General features: G+C 37.4%; 1 protein-coding gene across 3 annotated transcripts in view; it reads left to right on the forward strand.

Moving 5' to 3' along the window:
- Positions 1 to 27,669, forward strand: part of PCDH15 (protocadherin related 15) — a 353,847-nt gene that overhangs the window by 181,525 nt on the left and 144,653 nt on the right. For all 3 annotated transcript variants that reach the window (XM_013130209.3, XM_013130207.2, XM_013130208.2), the window contains exons 15-16: positions 3,768 to 3,847; positions 9,613 to 9,706. In XM_013130209.3, coding sequence (XP_012985663.2) covers positions 3,768 to 3,847; positions 9,613 to 9,706 — 174 coding nt within the window. The remainder of the gene's footprint in view (positions 1 to 3,767; positions 3,848 to 9,612; positions 9,707 to 27,669) is intronic.

A 27,669-nucleotide genomic window follows, 5' to 3' on the forward strand; every position in this document is an offset into this window, starting at 1 on the left:
AGTAGTCTTATCAATGCATTAAGTGTTTTGAAATTAAGGTATTGAGGTTTTTGCTGATATATAGGGTTAAGAGGGTTAAATTTAGGGTTATATAAATATAGGGTTAATAGAGTTAAAATTAAAAAAAAATTTTTTTTAGTGTTGCATACAGCATAAGGATTGCAAAAACTGGGAGAGATTGAGCAACTTACTTAAAATATTCCTGAGTCAGCAAATCTGAATATCTTCAAAACACCAGTGTCAATGCAAATGCAGCTGTTTTAAATTTGCCTATTAGACTTTAAAATACATGTTCTAAAAATAAGATTTATGTTTTACTTTTCCATTAAAATGTTTCATACAGATCATGGAAGGTTATATTTTTCCTTGTATCATTATTTATTTTATGATATACCCAGTTGATTGTGACTGGTGTTTTAATTAACAACATTTGAGATTAAGGAATGCAATATTAAATGATCTCCACAGTACTAATTTGTAAATAACACTCGGAGTTTATTGCGTGCCTGGGAGGAGTTTATGCTTCATGTTCTGACAGCCATTATTAATTAAAATATGCAAATAGTGTAATTTTTCTGGGAGTCTGCAAAACAAATAGGATCATTATCATGGTCCAGTTATGTGCTGAACAAGGAGGCAACAGGAAATCAGTGTACAATTTATGAAGTCACTATACAATTGATCAGGAAAACAGTAGGTATAGGTTGTTTTTCCTCATGTACAATCTGCAGTGTTTTTCCTATGTACATAATAACTTTGTTCTTTCATTTTAAAAGAAACAGGTTTTTGTTTGTTTGTTTGTTTTTAAGCAATGATAAACTTTCCCTTGTGATTTTTTTAAGTGTGTTGATTGAAAGGTATGTTTTCTTTGGATATAAAGGGAAAAGAAAATTAACTAGAACCAGTCTTTTACCTTCTGTCTTTCTGAAAGTCTCCTGACTTATTATGAATGAACGTAGACCATAAATAAGCCTCTGAGATACCATCAAATATGAAGTGAGGACAGGATGACTTTCAGGTAAGGTAAAATTAATACAAAGGACCACTAAAGATAGAAGCAACAATGTGATTCTGATGATCTAAAATCTATGACAGTCCACAGAGAGGACAGCTAGTCCAATTTTCTCCATCCAGTATTTGTATAATTTTATTCTTGGCTAAAACTTTTTCAGATTTGTATTTTTTTTTTTTTTATTGAGCCTGCTTCTAACCATTAATATCACCAGCATAAGACTATCTGAATTCTGCTCATAACCTTTAATGTGCTGGAACCTCCTGTCATTTGGTGCCATTTGTGGATTTAATAAACAAATTTTCTATTCCATCACTAATGTTGTTAATGAAAATATTGATCCCTATTGGAAGAAATATGCACAACCTTTTGGAATTTTGTCAATACTAAATGCTACCCACTGCTGTCTGACCTTAATTTTTATGATCAGCTTTATTCTTGATTAGCCCCATCATCTATTTGGAGACCATGGTGTCTGAACCTTTTTTATTAAAATATTACATAAGAAAGTGCAAAAAGCCTTGCTGTGGTTTAGATACATTAATGTATCCACATCTTTTTCCCTATATACGAGACCTGTTGTCTTCTTCTAAAGTGAGATTAGATTGCTTCAACATACTTTGTCTTGAGAAATTTAGCTTTGTGTTATCCTTCTCCATATTGTCATCGCTGGTACTTACACATAATTTTATTATTTGTGGTTTTCTGGGACTTGGGCTTTACCTGTCTGGTCTGTGATTTCCTGGCTCATTCCTCTGTGAAAGATGTACCTGGTGTTTGCCCTTCAGCATGTTTGTCCTCAGAGTTTTCAAAGAAAACTGCTAATGGCTTTGAGATTGCTTCAGCCCATGTTTTTATACACTAGGATGAATTTCATCAGGCTTTAATTTCAGCAGATGATTTAGAGATGCTCTAGTTATGTACCTGTTCTCTGCTTTATTTTTTTCCAAATTCTCGTCTGAGATTTTACCCCTTTGTTGCCACACTTAATTTTGTTTGCTGCTTGATTGCAGCTGAAATGCAAGAACTGTTAGCTCTTTGACCTCTACATCAAACTTTCTGCTTTTATACTGTGGCAAAGCACCACTCTCCTGAGCTTTCCTCTGTAATTTAAACATTTCTTTGTTATCTTTTGTATGCTTTTCTGTTTCTGTGTATAGTTTTGCCTTGACTTTTTCTGACTTTGTCCTCATATAGTTCTTGTGTTTCTTTATACTGGTCCCTTTCATCTGCCTTAGCCACTATTTTCTATATGCTTCCTTTGGTTAAGGCAAGCTGGTTTCTTAATAGATCCTCTGTTCTGCCTGCATGCTAGAATAGTTTGTGCTTCTGTTCTTAATGTGTGTGGGGTATTTTTTTCTTGTTTTGTTTTTTGGGGTTTGTTTTCTTTTTTTCTAAAGAACTGCCCTTTAGATGGTCAGACCAAAGATACACAGCTTTGACTGTGGTGTACAGCAAATGCTTACAGAAAATAGATAAGAAAAAGGATGGCTGTTGAAAGATGAGAAAAACAAAAATATTCTTTTTTTTTTACCTGTCTCCTAGTAAATCCTATCTACCTTTCTGTGAACTTGTTGGTTGGCTTTCCTGCAATTCTTTTTGCCATTTCTTTATTGTTTGGCAGAGAATCATAGATTCATAGAGTCATAGAATGGTTAGGGTTTGGAAGGAACCTGAAAGATTGTCTAGTTTCATCTCTTTTGCCTTGTGCAGGGACACCTTTCACTAGACCAGGTTGCTCAAAGTCCTGCCTAGACTGACCCTGAACACTTCCAAGGATGGAGCAGCCATTACTTCTCTGGGCAGCTTGCTCCAGTGTCTCAGCACCCTCATATTGAAGGATTTCTTCCTTATATCTAATCTAAATCTACCCTCTTTCAGCTTAAAGCCATTCCCTTTGTTTTATCCCAACACGCCCTTGCAAAAGGTGTCTCTCCAGGTTTCTTGTAGGCCCCCTTTATGTACTGGGTTTCCTGTGGTAAAGTGCTTAATCACTTTGGATTTGGAATCCTAAATAGTTGTAACTGTGAGACAGTTCAGGAGACAATATTTTCTCAGAAAAAAAACGATAGTCTTTTTGGGAAAAAGGTGTGTGTACACTTGATGAAAAAAGCAACAATGACGTGGCATATTTATGGCCATTTTTTTGTAAATAGGTTAGCTGAAGCATAACTTCAGAAGTAGTTTACTCAACTTCTGAAAAACTTGTCTGTCATCTAGTAGGTGGAATATACTTGCTTTAATGCTTTTAATAGTCTTTTTCAAACATCTCATCCTGATCTTCATCCCCTTCCTCCCCTGCTGGAAACAAATTATCAAGGAGGGTGAGTGCTGCAATGTCTAAACTGCTCAATGGAGCATCAGTAAAAGTACTGGGATTCTAATAAACTAATAGAAAAAGAAGTGGAAATGAAGAATAGAGACAGAAAGTTCAGTCTATTCAGTCTGCAGACTCAGAAAAAGGATTCTATGAAGCCTGATTTTCATACTTCTGGTGCTCTGTGTTAATTTTTAGCAGTAATTTGAAAGTCTATATTCAGGATATTGTTGTTTCTATGTATCATAAGAGTTCTGATGTGCTACAGCTTTATCTTAAGTAGCCCGTCTGTAATTCCCACTGTTGCCTTACAAACAGATTCTTGTCGTTCCTGTAGAAAACTTTAAGAGAATTTCAGGAGTTAATTTTTCAGTTGAATTGAAGGAAAGAAAAGAAGGCTTTGTAACTGACTTAATTTTATCCTCTTTTTTCCTAAAGGCTTTTGATAGAGAGGGTGACCCTATAAGATACCTCATTCAGAATGGAGATCCTCAACAAGTTTTTAATCTCTCTCAAAGGTAAGTGGAAAAACCCTTAGAAAATAGACTTGTAACTATTCAGTCAAGTGAAAATGTGGGCTGAGAGCTAAAGAAACACTTGTAATCAGATCTATTCAGCTGTTCCACAGATTGGCTCTTAGACGTTAATGAGAGCTCTGTGAATGATATTGTACTCTGGAGTTTTTCATAGGGGACTATCTGTTTATTTTAAACACTTTTGTAGGTAAAAATCACTGAGGTGGAAACATTCTATTCAAAATAGTGACCAGAGATTAATTAATAACTTTATAATTGTCAGCTCTTGACTAACATCAGGGACAACTTTTGCTTTCTTTTTTAATTTCTTGCCTTCAAGTGTTTTAGTCTAGAGTGGAAAGTCTTTTGTTGTAAAACCTCTTTTTCTTAAATTGAATGCTGACTTAAATAGAGTTAGAAAGAAAAGTTATGTATGAAATTATAAGCAGGAGGTAGGTCTGTGCCCCTCCCACCACTCCCTTCTTTATTTTACTCAAGCAGCTATTATTTGCATGCCAAAGTATCTTTTGTCTTTGCAGGAGGAAGGGAGGGTGCTAAACCGACTTCCTGTGGTAGATGATGGGACAAAATAATCTGGAGTTTATTTGTTCATGATGCAGGTGTAATTGTAAAAAATTGTTCAAATTTGGTGTGAGGAAGTGATTGTACTAAAACAGGTCTGTATTTTCTGAGTAAGTTCTACATTACTCACTAATCTCCCATATACAGAGAATGAAATCACTTAGAAAATAATGTGAAAAAAACCTTGAACAACCCAAGGGATGCTGATGCTGTTGTCCACCAACGTTGATGAGCCCTCTAACAAGAGAGTTGTTAGGCAATGAAGAGGAGAGGAGACAGTTTTGCTGAGATGGCAAAAGCAGGAAATCATGTTAGGGTGTTGGTTTTATTCATTGCTTAGGGCTGGAGTTTTCAGTGCAAATCAGGGAAGGTATGCTTTGCTTATCAGCTCAAAGGGAGCGCTAAGATTCATACCTCCAGCCCTGTGCAGGTTTGTACAGTCTGTACAAGTGATGTTAACAGTCATCCCTATAGAAACATAGAGAAACTTGGTCTGACCTACTCCGTGACTTTAGAACTTGACTAATAAGAAATGTGCCTGGCTACATGAGAGGTGCTGTGAAATGGGGGGATCACTTGGTGAGTAGCTATTTTGTGTTGTTCATGCTTATCACGATACTGTTAACATTGCACCATAAAAATCCTGATAGTTCTCCATACCAGAGAGACTTAAAAAATGTGTACAAATTCAAGCCAACTTCTGGCCTGCCAAACCCGTGATGTAAAGGTATTCTAGAAGCTGGGTCCTAGGCAGCACCTGTATTGTTCAGCCTTGGATGTAAACAGTGTGGCAGTAGCCAGAAATCAAGCTCTTACAGTTGATATTTGAATTCACAGCCTGGTAATTCAGTCTGAAAATAAGTAAATGTCCAGTTTGGTCTCTGAAGGCTTCAGGTACAGCATACCCTATGTTGTCGGATAGTGTTGAAGCAGTTGCAGGTTTCACCTCCCAGGGGCTGTCAGGTGTGTCTGGGAGTCCTCCTTCATCCTGCTGAGCCTCTGTGGCCCATCATGGGCAGCCTGACATCGCCCAGCCTCACATCCTCCCTACCTGCATCTGAGCAGAACTGCACATTGAGGATTTCAATACAAAGTCAGGCGTATGTTTGTCTTTTTGATCTGTTGCCTCTTGGTAAAAAAAAAAAAAGCTCTTTGGAGTGTTCTCTGGAAAGTGTTTTGAAGTGTTCAAAAGCCATGTAGATGAGGCCGTCAGTGATAAGGTTTAATGGTGGTCTTGGCATCCCGGGGTAATAGCTGGACTTGATGATCTTAAAGGTCATTTCCAACCTAGTCAATTCTGTGATTCTCTCCTTTCCTGCCCTCCTTGCATCTCTCTCCTTGGAAATTGTTCGTGCAAAGTTTTCTTCAGCCTTTTACACATTTCTTATAGATGCTGAAAAGCCTTGATAGAAGATTAAAGTAGGATTAATATTAAACAAAGCATATAGTCAATGTGAGTGGCATATTAAGGCTACTGGAATTTATCTCAATGTTACATTTATACATTTTTAAATACTTTCAAGCCAAGACAGAGACCATGAACATGATTCTGTCTCCTTCTTTTTCTCATCTGGATTATTTTTTTGTATCCTAGAGCACATCAGTTAATCCCTGTGCAATTCCCTAGCTGGCAGCATGAGTACTGAATATTACCAGTTTTACATCTACCTACTAGATCTCTCATCCTGAGTCTGAGGATTGCAGGATCCTTTTGTTCTTTCTTCTTTGGCAATGCAAACTGAGCATAAGCTGTAGTAATTTGATACCTCCTTATGTTCCCTAGGGACAGTGATGATTAAAAGTTGGGGTATTAAATGAATATGAATACATTGGAATCCTTGAATAAAACCTGGAAGTTTTTATAAACTATCCTGTTTCTTGAGTGATGTTCATCTATTGAAAAGGAGGCTATAGATTGCCGTTGTTCAAGTGGTAAGAAAGAGGAGATAAAAAAAGGTTGTATGATAGTGCAAAAATAGTGGAGAAATTTAAATGGATATATGCAGCTAAAGGTTAGTGTCAGTAACACAGTATTTGTTGTCAGTTGCTGTCAGTTTTTTATTCTTAGCTCCACCTTGATATTCAGTACTTTTTCTGAACATTTATTCACTGTTCCTAAAAAATTCTTCTGTTCATATTTTGTTGCAATGACTTGGACAAATGCTGAAAAATACATATGATCTATTATGGTAGCTAATTGATTTGCAGAAACACTTGGAAATAAGAGAATTGTTAAAATATGGACCACAATTTAGCAATTTTGACAGTTAATGATACATCTGACTTTTCTACAGCCCACAAAGGAAGTTAATGTCTTTCTCAGTAGCATCACTACCATTTGAGCATCTTCTATTTAGAAGTTTAAGAAGTACAGTTTGAAAGTTAAATGGTCTTTAGTAATATAACAGTAATACTACTTGCACTCACCAGAATGTTCTTTAGCAGAAGACAGTGCATAGGAGTGGAAGCAAAAATGAGGTGCACAGTGTTACTAATTTGTCACACACAAGTTAGAGGATGGCTTGCTGGAAATGCCACTGCTTTTAAACTCACTGCTTTCTTGTGGGCCATGTATGTATGCAAAGCCAAGAATTTACAATTAGTCTAATTAAAGTCTTAATAGTCCAGGTAGAACACTAATGCAAATAGCTAAAATTGCAAATATGCCTGTATTTTACTATGTGTATGTAAATAAAAATATATAGAATGTAATCTATTATGCCTGTATGCAATTTTATAATTTATGTATGTATAATCACATATATGTATACATACACATGTATTTTAATGATATATATCTATATTTATTGTATATATTTTCATATAACATATCTATAGGTAGCTATATATAGCTACATACATTTATATTACTATATATGTGGCTATATTTAAAAAGAAATATAAACATACAAACTTTCTAAGGTTTGTCCCTTGATCTTGTGTTGTGCTTTACCCTTTCTCTTTCCCTTTGGGGCTCTCAGGGCAATAGAGCAAGGGTCTATGAGGAGTCTTCAGCATGTGCCTGTACGCATGTATGCAGTTCAGTCTTCACACAATAACCATATTATAGCTAGCTATTACTTAGAAAAATATATAGAGAAATGGGCACCACACTACAAAATTGTAGAAAAGTAAGCAAAAATAAAAACAACATTGGTGTTGGGTACATGCTCATTAGATAATTGCTGTTTAAGGTTAAAACCATCCTCTGAGCATGCCAAGACAATTCCATGCAAAGAAGCATGATAGATCCCAAGGCCCTTTTGTAGCTTGGCACAACACTTGCGGCTTGAAACAAGACATGTCAGCTCTATATTTACCGTGTTATAAAACTATGCACGATATTTGTGCTTTCCATTGTTTTTCAAAACCTCCAGAAAGTAATTTGGTGTACAATGAAGTTGCTAGCCTTTCCTTTTTTGAGGAAGCTAAACATGACTTATGCCTATGTTTTACTTGTGTAGCAATGAGGCAGATCTAATGTAGCATCTCCTGAAATATTCTTTTATTTGATTACTGAGTTTTTATGTTATTTTACCTACCAACTTTTCACTCCAGGGGTAGAATTATGCTCCCACTCACTGGTTTCACCTATGTCTGTAGTATTTATTTGAAGTACCTCCTTGCAGTAACAGCTTGCCAGTAAGTGTTGATATTTGTCTCTGCTGAAAACAATGTTGGAAAAATTCTTGTCCTGGAACCAGTTTGCTGAGGTCTTCTCTAAGAAGTTACAGCAGAAACTAAGCAGAAATTTGTAAGAATCATTAGGTAGAGATGGAAGACATGTAAGCATTCTGGAGAAGTACAGCTAATAAACCTCATAGTTAGGTGGGACTTTAATGGTTCTGTTTGGATTTGGCATTGTTGTTTTAATAAAATCCTTTTCTGAACAAGGAGTTGTTTAGGTTCTAGGTCATGAGCATACAATGTAGGTCAACTAGTAAAATTTATAGCTATGACTGACAAATACTTGTGTCTGAAATCTCCATTAAAAATGGAGTAATATTAAGATCCCAGCTCATGTGGAATGTGCACTGCAAAATCATGTACAGTTACACTTTTCTTAAAATGTTATGAGTTGATTATGGTGTGTTTGGTGGAGTTTCATTGGAGAAACTTCTTAGCTGTGCAACAGGAGGATAAATATCATCCATGTTTGTTGGTGCATATGTTTTAAATAGCCAATGGATTGGGTGGCATGTAAGAGAAAATATCCATTTCTTACATACATAACCAGGTTCCAGTAGACACCAAAATCCTGTAAATGAAATGCAGAGCTTTAGCCCTGGTCAGGGAAGTATCGCTTTAGTTAAGCAGAGTCTAGCTTGCTTAGACAGGATTGTCATCTTAACGTTGTATGGGATCAGTGTCACAGTGGGATCTTGTCTCTATGCTGCTGCACACACCTACACTTACATGAGGAAATTAGATCATCCTAGAGAAAAAAATCCAATTTTTTTTTTTGTCAGCAGTTACAGGAATTTGCAATGTTTTCAAACAGCATTTTTGTAAAATTTTATTTATTTTTGTATATGTGGATTCCAAATAGCCCTTTTTTCAATCTGTTAAAATAGGCATCAGTAATCACAATATCGTGATTTGTTTTCCAGAACATTTGTGCCTATATTAATATGTTATTATTGGGTATTGTGGTCTTTCTGTGCTTGCATTGAAAGGGCATTAGCTCATTGCAGCACTTTTCTTGAAGCTACTCAACATGCAAGTTAGTAGCCTTTCCCTATAAAACTTTGAGAAAATTTACACTTAAGTCCATGTGTGTTGTATTCCCAGATCTTACTGCTGCAGTCCTGTCAGGGGTATCATGACTCCTCTGTGATTAATAGATTGCTTGTGATTCTCCCATTTATTATAGCAGTGCAGCTGTCTAACAAATAAGGGTCCTGTGTTCAGTGTAGGCCTATCTGTTGTAGAATCCTCTAGATCACTAGGTTGTTCTTTAAATTCTAAATTATACAAGAGCTGAAGCGGAAAGCATTGGAATGTGGTTCATTGTTTTTATTAACCTTTACTTACCATGGAGCATGCTTTCAGTTCTAATAAAGCCTAAAAGTTTATTAACTTGCTCAAAGGGGAACATTTGTATAACCCAAAGGAATGGAACAAATCTGCTTGTAGATATCTCACAACTGTTGTGATAATATTTTATGTTTTTGTTTTATTACTAGTTCTGGACTACTAGCCTTAGGAAAACCCTTGGACAGAGAAAGCACTGATCGCTATATTCTGATTGTTACAGCCTCGGATGGCAGACCAGATGGGGTGAGTTTCCTGTGAAAGTTCAAGAAAATGGGCTATTACACAATATGTAGCTAGGCACTTGAAGGAATCTAATTGTAGTATATTACAGATGGGTCTTAACCAAATATCTCTGTAATCTGCAACAGTTTTCCTTTACTCAAAAAGATTTGTGTAAATAAAGCCTATGTATCACTGGAGTAATGTCTTTGATCTTGAAACAAAGTGACTTGACTTCTACTTCTGCCTTTTTGTTATTCTTTGACAAAAACCAATGCAGTCAAGGTTTTGCATTATTCAGATATGTGCATCTTCTTACTATTTCTTCTCCATGCTGTGAAATAACCTATCTTGCTTCTTACTTTCTCCTGAAGATCAGTTATGGGGACAGCTATATTATAGATTTGTACTTTATCTAGTAAAATGTATTGCACTTTTTCCAGAATTGACAGATGAAAGCACTATCCAGCTTCAGTTTTTTTAAGCTCTCAAAGCTTCTTTGGGAAGTGCCCATGTCACTTAACTTGAAAAAAGAACAACTTTTTGTCAGGAGGTATTTCTAATTTTTTTATGTGTGCATTGATCAGGCATACAGTGACCCTGCAATCAAAGCAACAAACTGTTGCTCACATTTGTGTGTAGTAGAACAAAATTGTGACTTTCAATTTCTATACTGAAAAGTGGAGGGCTATTTAAAGATATATATTTATTTGTCAAGTAGAAACAATGAAATTAGTTTTTTTGAAAGCTTGCAGCAATCCCAACAAGGAGAATTTACTGCAGTTGGATTGTGCAAAGTATATGGGAGCATAGCAATTCTGCTGTGGACTTGTGCCATGGGGTGATAGCATAAATGGAGGAGAAGTCTTAATATATCTGACCTTAAATATACAGTGTATAAGGGCAGATCTGAAATAATATATCCACATTATCTTGGCTGTTCTAGCAGGCAGTATTCAGTTTGAGATTGAAAGAGAAATTTCTGGCAGTTTGCTATGGAGCTATCCTGAAAGCTCTGTGATTTGGATCTTTGTTCACCCTGTCTTCACTGCAGCAGAAGAAAATCTTATGTATTATTCCTGTAGCATGTTCTATTCCCTAGTTTAGCTCCTTCAGCTTATAAGGCTTGACTTCCTGCTCAGTTTTTACTCAGAGTTTGGTTTGTTTGTTTGGTTTTTTTCCTCTGAAGTATTGAGGAAGTTTTAGATGCTTTATATAATTCTGTGGCAATATGGAGTAACTATAACAGAGCCTACAACTTTTCCATTAAAATTTTGGTTACTGTTATCTTCCTTAATTCATCTTAAAATTTGTAATTTTGTTATTTGTGAACTGCTTTCTATTCTTGGTAGCTATGAGTTCAGTCATTTTAATCCCTGACTTCCAGCTGTGAAATCTGAAGATTTAAATAAAAGTCTTGTGTTCTGTTTCAGACTGAGTTATGCTGCTTAAATGCTATCTGGGACATAAAAAAGCTATTGAAAATATACTTCTTCCTTTCATCTAGAGATTCATTCTCTTTGTCTTGGAACTTAATTGGACATCTGATCCATTTTAACACTCAGAAGATAATAGTTGGTTTTTTTATATAGAGCTTCAGTTAATCATTGCATGCTATTTAACATAAAATAGTTCAGTAGCCAGTCTGGAGCAATAGTGGCCATGTTGTTGGGGGAATGGACTGTGCTTTTATTCTTCATGGATTACCTAACCCAGTGAAGATAGGGCTAGAAGTTCCTAGAGGTGTGATAATACAAATAAATAACATTCTCAAAAGCAAATTTAATAATATGCAAATTTCAATGATCATTTTAGAGGTGAGGGTTGGGGGTTTTTTGGTGTTTTGGGGTTTTTTTCTTTTTTCTTTTTTTTTTTTTTAGTATCCCATAAGGAAATCAAATAATTGTTGTAACATCAATGAAAGGTATTTGTGATTTTTCCAATGCTTGCATAAAACTACACTCATAATTTCTTGATAAGCATAACAGTTCTTACTAGTACAGCTGTCACTTGACAAGCAAAAAGATGAGCAAAACAGCAGCAGGTCACTTGACCCTTTGGTACTAAATGCTCTTAAGGGATGGTGGTGTTATATTGTTGTTGCTCCTGTAACAAAAGCATACACTTAAAAAAATCCACTCCTCTGCTGTCTCATTACCTGCTTTCCTTCCCTTGATGCCATATGTTTGTTTGTTTTTTTCCTGGAGTTCTGTATCTGCAGGTGTACATGTTTATTGTTCTCACAGTGAAATATGGTCACGTTTTCTAGCTTTTGTGTGTTCTCTTTCCTGCTGCTTGGTTTGGTGTCTTCATCATTATCTCCTACCTGCCTGTAGCTGTCTTCTTTTGTTATGATACTGCCAGTGGTGGAGCACCTTTCTTCTTAAAATTGTCCAGCAATATGGCTTACTTGACAAGCTGACTGGACTGCTCTTGCACCTTAAGCTTCTGATGACAATATCTGAAGGGTTGGCTGGGCTTGCCAGTATCACAGTTGAGGTGATTACAGCTTTTATTTTACAATCAGATGAAATTAGGCAGTTCAGACCATTAAATCTCCATGCCTTTTCCATGCCAGGAAACAGTGAGTTTGACTCATTTGCCAGGCTTCCTTATGTCTTTACACAATTTCTTTGATTTGCAGCTCTTTTGGACTTATTTTCTGCTATTTGATGGCTCCTCCTGGGCCAGGGACTCATTTAAAGTTGCTACCTGGTAACATGGAAAACTGTTCTAAAGACATGAATGTTTTTTTAAGCAAGTAAGTGCAATTTTACGGAGGACTTTTTAGCTCATTTGTATCAGAAAGCAGCAATGGTGGCTATGAAAATTTCCTACAATTACAAAACTGCTGTTCCCCAAACTAATTCACCTGCTGCTTGTCATGAAGGTTTGCTTTTTTGAGCAATTCTATTAGCACCTACAGAAAACTGGTTATCTGACTGAAGAGCTTGTTTCAGTTAATTCCACATATACGTGCAACTTAATTTAAATGACATTATAAGATTTTAGCTAGTAGCATACAAAACCTGATTTATTTTCACCCAACAGTGGTCTGTTTGAAACCAGCTATTAGAGTCAATACACTTAAATTAAGCTTTTGTATTCTATACAGTCTTTTCTATATTTGCTCGTTTCCTTAAAATTTGAAAGGAATTTAGTGAGAGAAGACTTTATTAGTGTGTTTGGGGGAATGTTGATTGTTTTTACTTTTAAGTAGAACTTTTCTGTCCAGGTACAACATGAAAATTTGGCATTTGTACATTTTTGTGGATAGGTTTTATGAACAGCAGTCATAGGATCACAGGATAATGCAGGTTACATGCAGGTGATGTAGTTTTAGGTTGTTTTTCAGTCGCTGTCATCTATGGTTGTACTGTCAATTTTACTGTGAAATAGGTTATTTAATTCATAGCCTTCAAGTATACAGATGCATAAAAAGCCATGTTAATATCCTTATATAGTGGAAACAAAGAAAACATTTTCACTGATGCTTCATACTTTTCTGAGAAAGTCCAGTCTTGTAATTTCAGTCAGTGAATTTGCTTCTCAAATTGTGAACAGTACTCAAGACATTTCAATATCTATAACATTTTCCAGATAAATTTTGTTTTGAACAAAGGCTTCTAGCCATCATAACAAAGGTTTTAAAGGGGCACAACTTCAGGTCATTTGTTCTTTAAATAATAATGTATAAAATACTGCATTGTAGGTTAAATACTTCAGATGGGAAACATTGCTATGCTTTGCAATTGCTGAAGCTTTCTGAAAGCAGTTTGTGCCAAGCTATTTTTAAATTTATCTTAAGGTGAGCACTCTTGTCTGTTCAGCATTGCTCTCTATGAATATTTTCCTCCATAGAGATAAATAAGGCTTGTTAGGTGGTTGAAGCACCTCCTGTATGAAGACAAGCTGAGAAAGTTGGGGCTGTTCAGCCTGGAGAAGAGAAGGCTGCATGGAGACCTCATAGCAGCCTTCCAGTATCTGAAGGGGGCCTTATAGGGATGCTGGGGAGGGACTCTTCACTAGGGACTGTAGTTAAACAGGGGAAGTTTAGATTGGATATAAGGAAGAAATTCTTTACTGTTAGGGTGGTGAAGCACTGGAATGGGTTGCCCAGGGAGGTTGTGAATGCTCCATCCCTGGTGGTGTTCAAGGCCAGGTTGGACAGAGCCTTGTGTTACATGGTTTAGTGTGAGGTGTCCCTGCCCATGGCAGGGGGGTTAGAATTAGATGATCTTAAGGTCCCTTCCAACCCTAACTATTCTATGATTCTATGATTCATCATCTTTCCTACCTTTAACAGTGGTTTAGTTCACACACTGATTACCATCTTCAGCCCTGTCAGGATCTTCTTTGGCCTAGTGAGACATGCCAAAATGGATCTTTTTCCACTTTTGGTATCTCAAGGAGTTTGGAAATTAGTACATGGGGCAGCAACACACTTTCAACATGGGATCACACTTCTGCTTGGGGTAGAGGAGCCCACACACCAGTCTCTTGGTGAGCAACATTTCTTCCTAGTGCCTTTCCTGTAATAATGGTGGTACAAACGATTACTTTTCTAAACTCACAAGTTACTTTATTTCTGATCTTCTTAGGAGCTTGAAACACTTTTCACTGCAGCTGCAACCAAGACAGGCCAGCACTGTGCTCCATGCCGGTTCCACTCTGCTGTAAACCCCATTGGATATTGGACTAGTACATAGTTTACAAAGTGGTATTTGCTCTCCTTTTTATTTTCAGCTTTCTCTAGGGAAAACTAGCTGCTCCCCACCATCATCATTTATGAAGTCTGTTGAACACCTTTTTGCATTTGAAGTCTTTGGTCCCACACACCTTAAGTTTTTGGTGTTTTAAAGGTATTTTTTTCCTTCTGCTTTTTCAGTATCATTAACAAAGGGTCTAAGAGACTTTAAACAATGTTTTTATGGCACTAAGTAGTTGAGGTTTCTGTATTCTAAGCTCCAAGTCTTATCTAACTGCCTAATGTTGTGTGGTGACAGTCATGTCGGCACCTTTTGACTTTCAGGGACTGCTTATTCCATCAAAATCAATACAGACTTACTTACACCTTCACTAAGCAATACTGTTTTCCGTTTAATGGTTTGGCCTGCCTGACACCATTTCATCACTTTTGCATGGCTTCTAATGCTCTTGATTGTTTAAAATGCTCAACTGTGCTTCCCACCTTATTGTTGTTCTTGAGTTATAGCGTGGAGTATTAACAGGCTTGTGGTTTTTCTCTGACCTTGTATTGGTACAACCCACCACCCATCACTGTTAACAATACAGCCCAACAAACAATTAAGTAGAAATTAAGTAAGTAGTTAGGAAAATATTTTTATTTCCATAATGAAACTTAGTTGTAGATGGGCAGAAGAATGAAGTGCGAATCAAAAAAAGAAAAAAAGATATCAACCTCAATTTTTGTCACAAATTGTGATGTGTTCAGATGGGATTTCAAGGCAAGAATTCATGTCTTTGCATTTCAAAGGGAGAAGTAACAAATAAATATGCATGACTTTTGTTAGAAGAAAGAAAATGCCTTCTGTGCTACTTATTTTTGGCTTGTGTGTGTGTGTCAGTTCATTTATATAGATAAAACAGGAAGCTCCATTGTTTTGCCTTAGTGTGTATTATGTGATTTAAGCAGAATTCAAACCTCCAAATGCAAGTGTCTAGTCATGAAGATATTCACCCAGCACTTTGGAAATGTGCTTCTGCCCAAGTTTATAAAGTCATTTGAGAGATAATAATTAGGCATTCTTAAAAACTGTCAGTCATCCCGGGGCTCTTCCCAAACCTCCCAGGCAGGGAGGCTTAAGGAAAGCAACAACACTGATGTCCCTATTCGCTGTTACCTTGTGGTACTCGGAAAATACTGAGAGGGTTCATATGCTTTTGTGCAGCTTAGAAGACTCAGCCACCAAGCCACTAAACTACTTTGGAAGTCCAGAAAAAGCTGTTGTCTATCTGCTCTTTGGAAGTTGTGCTTTTCAGGGTCTAGTCCAAGATTGCTGGTTGGGAAAGATCAGAGGCAACCTAGCTGTGGAAGTGTTTCTCTGAAAGCCATGAATCCAAGACTTTGCCCATTAATCTCACACTGTTCCCCTTTCTTCTATAATGAGCACTTTATGGAAAATAAACGAATAATTTTAGCATTTCAGACCCTACAACAAGTTTAGGGCCATGTTTCCTGAGGAGACAGAGGCACCATCAGGTGACCCTTAGGAAGGAGTCTGAGAGAGAGCTGTTTTCTCTGTGGTCTGGGCTTGCCCAGATCAGCTGGGTGAAGAATGCAGGGATTTTCTGTGCTTTGTATATTTGGTTCTGGGTACCCAGCACTGGATTCCAAATTCCATTCCAATGTCTAATGCATAAATGTGAGTCACTGCAGTGTTTAACCTTTAAGTGTGGCTAGAACATTTATGGCTTTGCACTGTACTAAGCACAAGATCTTAAATCAGTGGGACTTAGAAACTCTGAAAATCATATTTTTGACTACAGTATGCAGAAGTATGCTGTTCGTAAAAGGTTATGGTAGTCACTCTGCCACAACAGTGCCATCAGAATAACCAGCATTTGAAAACTAGTGTTTATCACCTTATGTTTATCTAGCTAAATAATTGCCACAGGCTTTAAATGAAAGTTGAGTATTACATATACTTGTATACAGTTGATCCTAGACAAAGATGTGTCAGAGCAGGGCAGCCTAATAGTCAATCTGTTCTAGGGGCCTTGAGGCACACTGGTATGTGTTGTGTAGACACAGATGCCATGCCACATATTCCTCTGCACTTGTCTCATTATTGATCAGAACAAACCAAAATTTCAAGAAGGTATTCATGCAATTAGAGAACCATAAGTAGCCTTATTTCAGTTCATTGTGTTTCATCATGTAATTCAGACTTGGTTATTTCAGTCATCTTAGAAGATCATTAATAATTTAGAGCATCTCTCTCCAATAGTGCTTTGATTAATTCGCTTCCTTAGAGCAAACAGGTAGCACTAGATCAAGATAATTTAGACAAGGATTTACCATTTGAATAGCATACAGAAAATTAATTACAGTAAATTTTCTGTTATTCCTGTAAATATTCTCTATATCTGCTCCATATCAGTTCCATTATCTATCAAGAATAAAGCATGCATGCCTCTTTCAGTAAATACTTACTGAACAGAGATTTTGCATACAAAAAGGCTTGTATTGAAGAGGACTTCTGCTTAACTAAACTTTTTGTAATAAGACAAGATTGAAAAAAAGAAAAAAATCAATGGGATCTGTTTATACTGTGGAACTTTAATACTACCTTAATGTGGCACATTTATTTTGATCTGTTGATGCAGTGGGAAGGAAATGTTCTTAAATATATGAAAAAGAAGAATTTAAATAGATAAATTATTTTGTACTTCCTCCTCTAAAAATCTCCTCAAATTATTTTCTTTTCACCAATGCAAACTGAAACAAAAGAGAAATGCTGCCTATTACTATTTTCCTAATAAGTTATGTACTTCATATGAGGAAGCCTTAAAAATTTAAGCTGGCCTGTAAATTTCAGTTGGCATGAGAAGAATTGGCCAGGCCAATTGTCTCTTCTCCATGCATTAGCTCTTTTATTGGGACGATCTTTAGGAGATTGCCAGATGACCATTGTTTGTGCAACCTGTCTGCTTGCATTGCATAGATAATATTCCACATAAAGGCTTTAATTTCAAATATTAACAAGGAAGGTGTGATTTAAGTAATCCTCATAAAACATAGATTAATCAGTTTTCAGTCAAAGATTCTGAGCAGATTGTAATTCCATTTTGAAAGATTACTTTAATTATTTTAAGATGAGAAAAAGTTCTGCACCAAAGATTATTGAAGATTTTGTATGCACTCATCTATAAGCTTATGTAGAACTATGTTAAAATGGATCTTAAATCAGAGTGTACAGAAACAGTAATTTATAGTGTAACATTATGTATACATTACATTATTGTGTATATTCATTCAGTAATACCACAGTCATGACATAAAATATCACGATCATGAATTCTAGCTAGACTGGAAAACATAATTTGGTAGACTGTTTTTCAGACAGCACTGTATGTGCAAATGTAGAGAGCTCAAGAGCAGACACATAAAGCTCCTTGCCCTGAACTCTCTGTAGCTGAGCTTGCCTTTCAGACAGATCTTGCAGGTTAGCAGAAACCTCTGTTGTTTTTGTAACAGCAGTGAATTCTCCAGTTCTAAGTAAATAGATAACCCATGCGAGAAGGATAGGAGAATTGCAGCCCAAATTCCTCACCTGTTTTGAAGTTCTCAGGTTTGGTTTATGATATAGACATCAATGTAGAGATGCCACAGCTTCATCCATTTTTGATTAAGCCACTGAATTCTGAGTTTTCGTATAGATGCAGATCCATTTTTCCACAGCTTTGTCTCTGCCATGGTGAATGACAAATGTAGCCTACTTTATACATTACCCTTGAACTGTATTAGGTGATGTGTAGCACACATTATGCTCTAAACATTGGTTGTTTAGCCTGGACTGTATAGCTTGGGCTATAAATTACCAGCTTCTGCTGGTGCACCCAGTAGAAACAGTAATTTTTCATTCCTGTTATATTGAGATGCTTTTCAGCTGCATGGACAGCAGATCAATACTCTTTCTCTTCCACAAATAGATACACAGGGTTGGAGCCTATGTGTTTACGTGGCTGGTGACTGGCATAACAATAGAGACCTCTGCCATAGGTTCCATGAATTTGTCAAAGACATTTCTTGAACATACCTGATTTTATCTTCCTTTCCTACTAAAGATCTCATCTCTTAGATTCCCTTTTTTAATGTGTGAGGTTTTAGTTTTGGGGTGTTTCCTTTAGAGATCTGTTTTTGTGTGTTTGACAATTTTTCTATTTTTCTTTTTTTTTTTTCCTCACCCCCTCGCTGCCTTTTTCTAATCTCTTTTTTTCATTAATGTAATTATTGACAAGCTCCAGCCTTGTCTTTCCCTTCACCCTTACTCTCTTCTTTCTCCTGCATTTCTTTGCATTCCAGTTGTCCATTTCTTCTTTATAACTTGGAGAGGAGTAGAGGATCAGTAGATACCTCTTTTAAAGCTTTTGTTCCCTACACTGGAAGGAATCGAGGTCTGAAAATATCTGAGGGCTTGCAGCCTTGCTGATAGGAAAATCACTTCCACATGGCCTAGTGGACATTGTTTGTTGTGGGTATGCAGCTTCTTTGCATTCAAAAAGGTTAGTGAACAGGACCATAACAAGTTGTGCATATATACCCATTGCTTTTTCTGACTTGGCACTTCACTGTCATACTTCATTACCAAGCAATATTAGATTCCCATGAGCAACATATTAGCTGTCACTTTCCTGGAGCTGAACTTGAACAGCATGTGATTTACCTGTTATATAGTTAATGTATATTTTATTCTGGTACTTATCACTCCTAGTATCTTAAGATCTAAGCATCTGTTTCCCCTATTTGGTAAAGATTAGCCATTATTTTGGATATCATAATTTTAAATGTAGTTTTCTTGAACTGAATATAGACAAGTCCTGATATGTAGATCAGAATCATTATTTGCAGTTTCTTTTTTTTGATCAAATAAGGCCTTGGGCTTTGCATTAGATCCTACTATTTGCAAACTCACATCTAGATACAATAACGTTTATCTTGGAGTTTGTCTAAATTAATAAACTTGCTTGACATCAGAGCTAAGAATGTTTCCTCTCCAAGGCATAGAATGCTTTCATCAATATCCAAATTCAATTTAAATTTCAGGGTACAAATAAAATAAGTCACAATTGAAATTTGCTTCAGATTTATCATCCATAACGTTTATCAGGGCTTGACATACTTATGACAAAAGACATTTGTGGTTGTGATGTAAATGTTACATTTATTGCTTAGGGAAGAGTTACATATGTAAGAACTATTTTAGTGGCCCTAAGAAAGCTGTAAATTGCAGCTGATGATCTTTTGTTTGACTGGTATTTATTATAAAAGAGAAGTAAATACAGTTCTGTTGTGGTTTAAGCCCAGCTGGTAACTCAGAACCATGCAGCCACTCACTCACTTCCCCTCTTCTTCCCTCCCCACTCACAGAGGGACGAGGAGGAGAATCAAAAGAATGCAACTCCCTTGGGTTGAGGTAAGAACAGTCCAATAACTAAGGTATAATACAAAACTACTACTGCTACCACCAATAATAATGATGATAAGGGAAATAACAAGGGGAGAGAATATATATCTAAAAGGGAAAAAGGAAAAGCAAACAATAAACACAAGTGGTATACAGTGCAATTGCTCATCACCTGCCGACCAATACCCAGCCTGACCCGAGCAACAATCTGCCCTTCCAGGTAACTGCCCCCAGTTTATATACTGGGCATGACGTGCTGTGGTATGGAATACCCCTTTGGCTAGTTTGGGTCAGGTGTCCTGTCTTTGTTTCCTCCCAGCTTCCTGTTCCCCTTCTCACTAGCAGACCAGAAGACCAAAAAGTCCCTGATGAGAGTAAACATTACTTAGCAGCAACTAAAAACATTGGTGCTATCAGTGTTGTTCTCAGATTAAAGCTGAAAACACAGCACTGCACCATCTACTAAGAAGGAGATAAACAACTATTACAGCTGAACCCAGAGCAGGTTTACATCACTAATGAATAGGAAGTGCCTGATATGAGGCTGTACTACTCTTTCCCTGCATGCATTTCCAGTAATAGCTTCAACACTCCTTTCAAAATCATACTTGACAAATCTTTGTAGAAATGTCTAGTTTTAAAACAGCCAAGGCAGATTTTTATCCTACTGTATTATCTTAGTATTTGCATGAGGAGTATCTGAATAAAACCAAGTTGTGAATTAGGTGTCTTTCTCATTACTCAAGCTTGTTTAAAGCTTTTAGTGATAATTAAACATATGTCGAGAGCTTGAGTGAAACAGCAGCTCTGTTACATGAGAGTTCGTTTTACTGTCTGTTAGGATCCCCTACAAAACACTTCAACTTTTCACAATTCCTTTAGAAATCTGTAAAGTTTGCTTTTGCTCTGAAGTATATAATGAACAAAATAGTGTGCATACATTCAAGGGGGCAAATTAAATGAAACTAGCCACAAACTATTTTATTCAAACATGTTTTCTTCAAACATCATCTTTTTCAGTTTGTTTTCCCCAGAATTTGCAATGAAAAATCTGCTTTTTGATGCTGGTAAACACTGACTTATTTTTACTCTGACATATGCAGGTCACCTTGCAATGGTACAAGACAAGAGGCAAACAAAGAGGACAGTCATGTTTTAGAGAGTTGGGATGTAGGTTACAGATACATGTCATGGCGCTTGGTGTATGAGAACCAGTGAATTAATAGATATTACATATTTTTATAGTACTTTGAGGGTATGAGATATCCAATGCAGAAGTTTTTAGGCTAGTGACAGAAAAAAGGAAGTGGGGTTTATGTGACAGTGGGAGTGATCCTAGGCAGCCACTGTTACTTGCAGTTGAAAGTGATTATAACAAATGGTAGGCTTCTCTAATAGTACAACAAACTGAGCTTCATGCAAAATCTAGGTACCCTTTCTCAGTATGTTTACTTTCACCCTCTCTGTAGTGCACCTTTCATCCCCAGACCTGTTGTCTTTCTCACCTCTTGACTAGTATGCCAAATAGTTACTTGACTGCTTTAAGAAAGGGTATGACCCATAGTCTACTTGCTTGGCTTTTTTATGTTCTGGTGACAGACTGAAAAAAGCTTATGGCTAGCCCTGAACTTCTAAGCAATGATTATTTAGTCAATGCATTTTTAGTGTTGCTGGTGACTTTTTACATTATCTACAGGATGGATGATCATGATGTTACCAATACTGATCTGTGCTGCAGTTCTGAATAAACCACTGTAATTTATTTTAGTTGTCTAATAAAGGCTATTACAGTCTTAAGCTACAGCTTGCAGAGGGCTCAAGCAAATCTTTGGAGCCATCTAATGGGGATATAAAAACAATTTTATTTAATAATCTTTGATGATAGTAGTTTCTGATGTTAATGGCAGAACTTCTGCTTTATGCATCTCAAAGACATAAAGGTAGCCAGCGGATGACTGCTTCATGTAAAAGGTTGACATTGCTCTATCAGTGGGATAACAAATGCTTCCCATAGCAAATCTTTTGAGTATTCCATTATTTTTTCTCAGTTTCAGAGTTTGTGGTTGGAAGAGAGCACAGGGGCATTGCTGCTAACCCAGAGTTGGTTTTGAATGTCCCTCTTGGTGATCCTGCCACTGAATGCACTTTTGATAGTTTGCCAAATTGTGACTAATATGAAAAGAAGTATTATTTGGAATGTTTTTATGACAGGATCTTATTTTAGTACCTTTGGAAGTTTAAGAAGAACAGAAAACTCAATTTATTAAATAATTTTCCTGTTTGGCATCTCGATAAATATTCTTCCTTTGCAAAAAAAAATTGCTTTTTTAATTCATAATTGAAAACTTTAAGTGTGAATTGAGACTCAGTAACAAGTGGAGCACTATCCTGTGTGGCTGTGTTAACCGGCAGGTAAGACAGGATGCCCAAGGTGAGTAAAAGTATTGCCATCAATTTGAAAAATGCAAACATTCTTAGATAATAGAAGAGTTGGGAAATAATTCTGTCTCTTCTCCTACCTCCCTCTCTCCCTTCTCTACAAACTTTCTTCTTTTTTTTCTTTTTTTCTTTTTTTCTTCTTTCTTTTTTCTTTTTTTCTTTTTTCCTTTTTTCTTTTTTTCTTTTTTCTTTTTTTCTTTTTTTTTTCTTTTTTTTTCTTTCTTGCAGAACTAAGCCAAGTAAAAACTTTTCAGTTTTTCCAATTCTTGTTGGGCTGAGGGTTAGTCCGACCTGGAACCCCTTAGCACACATGACAAGTCCTGTCCTACATTATAGAATAACCTATAGAATAATTTAGAAAAAGCTTTCAGCATTCACATACACAGATCAGGCTGGTAGATGATTTATTGATTTTTTTCAGGTAATCCCTATCTAATGATATAAAGGCATCAAAATCTTGATTCTTTATATTCTTATCCAGGGAGTGCTGAAACAGATTCCCTGTACTTGTCTATGATGTGAAGACAAGCTGGAGCACAGTGTGTAGAAAACACTTTTGCTTCATCATGCTGAAATGCTCTCATTGTCAGTGTGGTGAAAAGCTATTCCTTATGTCCAGCCTGAAACTCTCTCTTGTTTCACTTTACACTTGTTTTGTCTCTTGACACTGTCTAAGTATATAGGTATGGTCTTCTGAGGGCTGAGCAGAGAGGATAATCCCTTTCTTGGATCCCCAGGCTGGTCTCCTGTCCATACAGCCCATGAGCCTTCTGATCTGTGTTGTTGCCAGGTCTCGTAGCTACTCCTGCTCCACTCGCTTTTTGCTGACAATCACAGGCTTTCCCAGCTGCTCTCAGCTAAGCAGGCCTTTGCCCACATCCCTGTGAGGGGCTTGGTCCATTCCAGGGCCAGGATGGGGCATTTGTCCTTGCTGAAGTTCACACAGTTCCTCTTGGCCTATTTCTCAGCTGTTCCACATGCCTTCTGAATGGTAGCCCTGCCCTCCAGTGTTGACTATTGTTGACTGTTGTTAACCAGTTAACAGTGTTGACTGTTACACCAGTTCAGTGTCACCTGCACACTTGAGGAGAGTGTGCTTCATTACCTCTTCTGCATAATTGATAAAGATTTTAAAAAGGACCTTAAAATTAATCTTAAAAATGAGGCTGTATTAAACAGTTCAGCCTCCATTGCTGCCTCCACATCTCCTCTTAGGTGAAATCTGAGGCTTTTTTGATACTTAAATGACCACTTCTACATGTATTCCAGTATTTCAGGAAGCTCTGTATGTCTGATATTATAATTATTGTGTTTCAAGAAGACTTGAAGGAGAAGAAAGGTTCCCTTTTGTGTTCAAGACATAAAAGTATTGCTGCAGGGTCGTGTTGTCAATAGTCTGCTTCCAGAGCAGAGAGTTCCCTGGATTTAGAAAAACTGTCAGTTAGGAGAAGTGCTTGTAAGAGTTCCTTATAACATGCTGCTACGTTTGTCTGAAGTATGTGAACTGCCCCCCTGGCATGCACTTAGATACAAAAGTTAGACCTGTAAGTAGTTTACAACAGTGATTTTATTCTCAGCAATTGATTCAGAAGTCATCAGATGCAAAGACATGTTTTGGCAGCTGCTCTGAGAGCTACTTTGAGTGTGTGTCATCCAAACTAAACTACCTAGAAAAAGGGCAGGAATGAGGACCCCAGAAACTACATGATCGTCAACGTGACCTCAGTGCCAGGGAAAGGTCATGGAGCAGGTCATCCTAAGTGAGGTCACACAGCACCTGTGGCAAAACTGGAGGATCTGATTTAGTCAACATGAGTTCATGAAGGGCAGGTGCTGCTTGATCAACCTATCTCCTTCTATGACATGGTGACCTGCCTGGTTGATAAGAATAAGGCTGTAAACATTATCTGTTGGACTTCACTAAAGCATTTGACACTGTCTCCCACAAGGTTCTCCTGGAGAATCTGGCTGCTCAAGGCCTGGATATGTGTATTCTTCACTGGGTTCATGGCAGAACCCAAAAAGTGGTGGTAAATGGAGTTTCATCTAGGTGGCAACCAGCCACTAGTGGTGTCTTTTAGGTCTTGGTACTGGGGTTAGTGTTGTTTTAATGTCTTTATTGACAATCTGGATGAGGAGATCGAGTGCAGTCTCAGTAAATTTGCAGATGATACCCAGTTGGGTGGGAGTGTTGATCTACTGGAGGGTAGGAAGGCTCTGCAGAGAGATCTGGACAGACTGGATAAATGGGCTATGGCCAATGGTACGAGGTTCAACAAGGTAAAGATCTGGGTCCTGCACTTGGGCCACAATAATCCCATGCAGTGCTCTGGACTGTGGGAAGAATGGCTGGAAAGCAGCTCAGTGGAAAAGGACCTGGGGTACTTAATGACAGCTGGCTGATCATGAGCCAGCTTGTGTCCAGGCAGCCAAGAAGGCCAACAGCATCCTGACCTGTATCAGAAATAGTGTGGCCAGCAGGGCAAGGGCAGTAATCATCCTCCTGTGCTGCACCTCGAATACTGTGTTCATTTCTGGGCCCCTCACTACAAGAGAGATAGTGAACTGGTAGAGCAGGTCCAGATAAAGACAGCAAAGCTGGTGAAGAGCCTGGAACACGAGTCTTATGAGGAGTGGCTGAGGGAACTGTGCTGGTTTAGCCTGGAGAAGAGAAAGCTCAAGGGGGGCCTTATCGCTCTGCACTACTGTTTGAAGGGAGGTTGTAGTGAGGTGGGAGTCAGTCTCTTTTCCCAAGTAACAAATGATACAAGATGTAACAGCCTCAAGCTGCACCAGGCAGGGTTTAGGCTGGATATTAAGAAAGATTTTTTTTGCTGAAAAGGTAGTCAGTTATTGGAACAGGCTGCCCAGGGAAGTGGTGGAGCTTCCCTGGAAGCGTTCACATTGTGTAGATGAAGCCCTTAGTGACATAGTTTAGTGATGGTCTTGGCAGACCTGTGGAAATGGTTGGACCTGATGATCTTAAAGGTCTTTTACAACCTAGCTGATTCTATGAGTCTGCACACACCACAGATTATCAGATGCATCCCATTAAAATTCTCTTGAATGGAAAAGAAGCATTTTCAAAATGAGAATTACTCACTGTCTTAAGCCAATGGGTTTTTCAGTGCCATATTTCTCCCAGTTTATTAAATCTAAGAGGTTTTATTACCTTGTGTTCTGTGGAATCAAGTTAGCTTTGGCAGATTGATTTACATTCAGTGAGCGTTGCTCATAAGAGCAAATGTTCGGAATGTTTTTTTGTGACAATGACGCATAAGTTGTAAAGTACATTTTCCTTATAGAAATTGAATGTGAGAATGGAAGTTTCAGAAAAAATTAGCAAATAACTGAGCATAAGCAAATATAAGAAGCTAGCTTGAAAGCATCTTTTTGTTTGTTTTGAAATATTCTGTATTCCTTACTTTTTCAGTATTAAGTACTTACTGTATTTTTATTATGGAACAGATATGTTTTCTGCATTTGCTTCCGTAGAAAAACTGTAGAAAAACTCCCACTCTGAAAGAGCTGTATTGTGCCTGTGTATTACTTATGCCACTTATGTGTGTTTGGCATCTGCTCTTTTCTGTCCCAGTACCAAGAGGGATTGCTAAGGAAATCTTGTAGCACAGGTATCACCTCAATGAATATGTGGGACACAGCAAATGCACCAACCAGATTTATAGCTGTGAAGAGGCAGCTGACTCCAGTACTGCTGGCTGGGCTGCTTGCCAAGTCTGAGGATTTGGAAGGTGAAGGAGATTGACCTGTTACAGGATCTCTCCTGCAGAGAGTAAGTTATCAGATTGAACTGGTGATGCATCAATGAAAGCATGACCAAATGCTATTAAGATAGCGAGTACATTAGTTGTTCTTTGCAAGTGCTTTTCCCATGTGGCAGAAACAAGAAACTTGCCCCTTCGTGAAAATTAGACAGTAATCTGCATTTATTTCCAGTTACTGTGAGAACCTGTGAAGGTATAAAACTACTTGAGGTTTATTACATGGGAGGTACTGCACCAGAAGTTGTTTCTGAAAAGGCGTACAAAGATGCAGGTTCACATTCAGGCTTTTTAATCTTTTTTTTTAAAGGAGGGTGGTTAAAGGTATCTTTAGGAAAACTGTTGAGATACCACTAACAGGTTGGCTAGTCTCAGCTAAAGCAAGAGACTTTTTTCAGGGGTTAGTGGCATCTGCACAGTGTAATTGCCATAACTGTAATGTCACATGGATTTCATTCAGTGTAGCTTGATACAAAGTAGTGTGGTATCAGAAGACATCTAGATACAACACAGAAAAGCCGATTTAATACACTGTGTTTGATTTTACACTGTATTTCACAGTAACAGTTTAGACATCATTACAAATACTACTGTCACTAGGGGAATAGTGCAAAAATGTCTGGACAGCCAGCATTAACAATCTGCGGCGATGAGGCACCAGTATTAAACTTCACATGCTTCTGGCATCCATATCTTTTACTATACTTGTCTAACAAGCTGTATTTATAGAATAAGATAATTTTATTTTCTTTCCATATGAACTGAGTGGAACACTGAAGGATACAGTGCCAGGTTAGCCTGCCCATCCACTGCTCCATCAGCACTGGTTTACACCACTATCAGTCATTGCAGTCATTGCCAGATGCTAATATATCTTGCTCATGGATAAGATGCTGTAGTCTCCAGACTCTCTGTGCCTGTGCTTCTCTGTTCTTGCAATGAAAGGCTTTCCGAGTGTATAATTTCAATCTTCCTTACTGTGTTTTTTGCCTAGGAGCACTTCTCTTTGGTGGATGAGGAGTACCGATCATTCTTCCTGTTTGCAACCCTTGTCACAGGCCACAGAAACTTGTACTATTAGCCTCAGATAATAAGGTTGAGCAACAGAAAGAAAGACGTGTTTTTGTTGCTCTTGCCACAATGCTTAAACTCATGGGACTCAAACTGAGCTATTTCATCTCAATGCAAAACTCTTCAACTTGAGAAACAGTGAAGAGATGCTAATGCTTAGGCATATTCTGAAATAACTAACCTCTTGAAGTAACTAGCATTAGTGGATGTATCTGCTACAATCTTAAACTGTAATAAACCTGAAGTTATAGTTCACAATGATACTTGCTGCTGTGCTAGATTTGAATGTATGGAATAAAAGTGTCTTTGATAGCAAAGATGTTAGCATTTGATGAATTGATTGAAGATATAGTCATGTATTACAATAATGTATTAAATACAACAGTGTGGCATTTTGTGACCGAAACAGTATCTAAGACCAGTGAAAAGGGATCTGACTTGAGCTGTGAAGATCTGCAGACAAAATATTTCACTTTCCAGTTGCTTTGATTTGTATAGAAAATTTCAGCAGGGAGCACAGATACATTTTGTTGAAATGATATAT

This window comes from Melopsittacus undulatus, chromosome 4 (genome assembly GCF_012275295.1).
Source record: "Melopsittacus undulatus isolate bMelUnd1 chromosome 4, bMelUnd1.mat.Z, whole genome shotgun sequence".
Classification (NCBI taxonomy): Eukaryota; Metazoa; Chordata; class Aves; order Psittaciformes; family Psittaculidae; genus Melopsittacus; species Melopsittacus undulatus.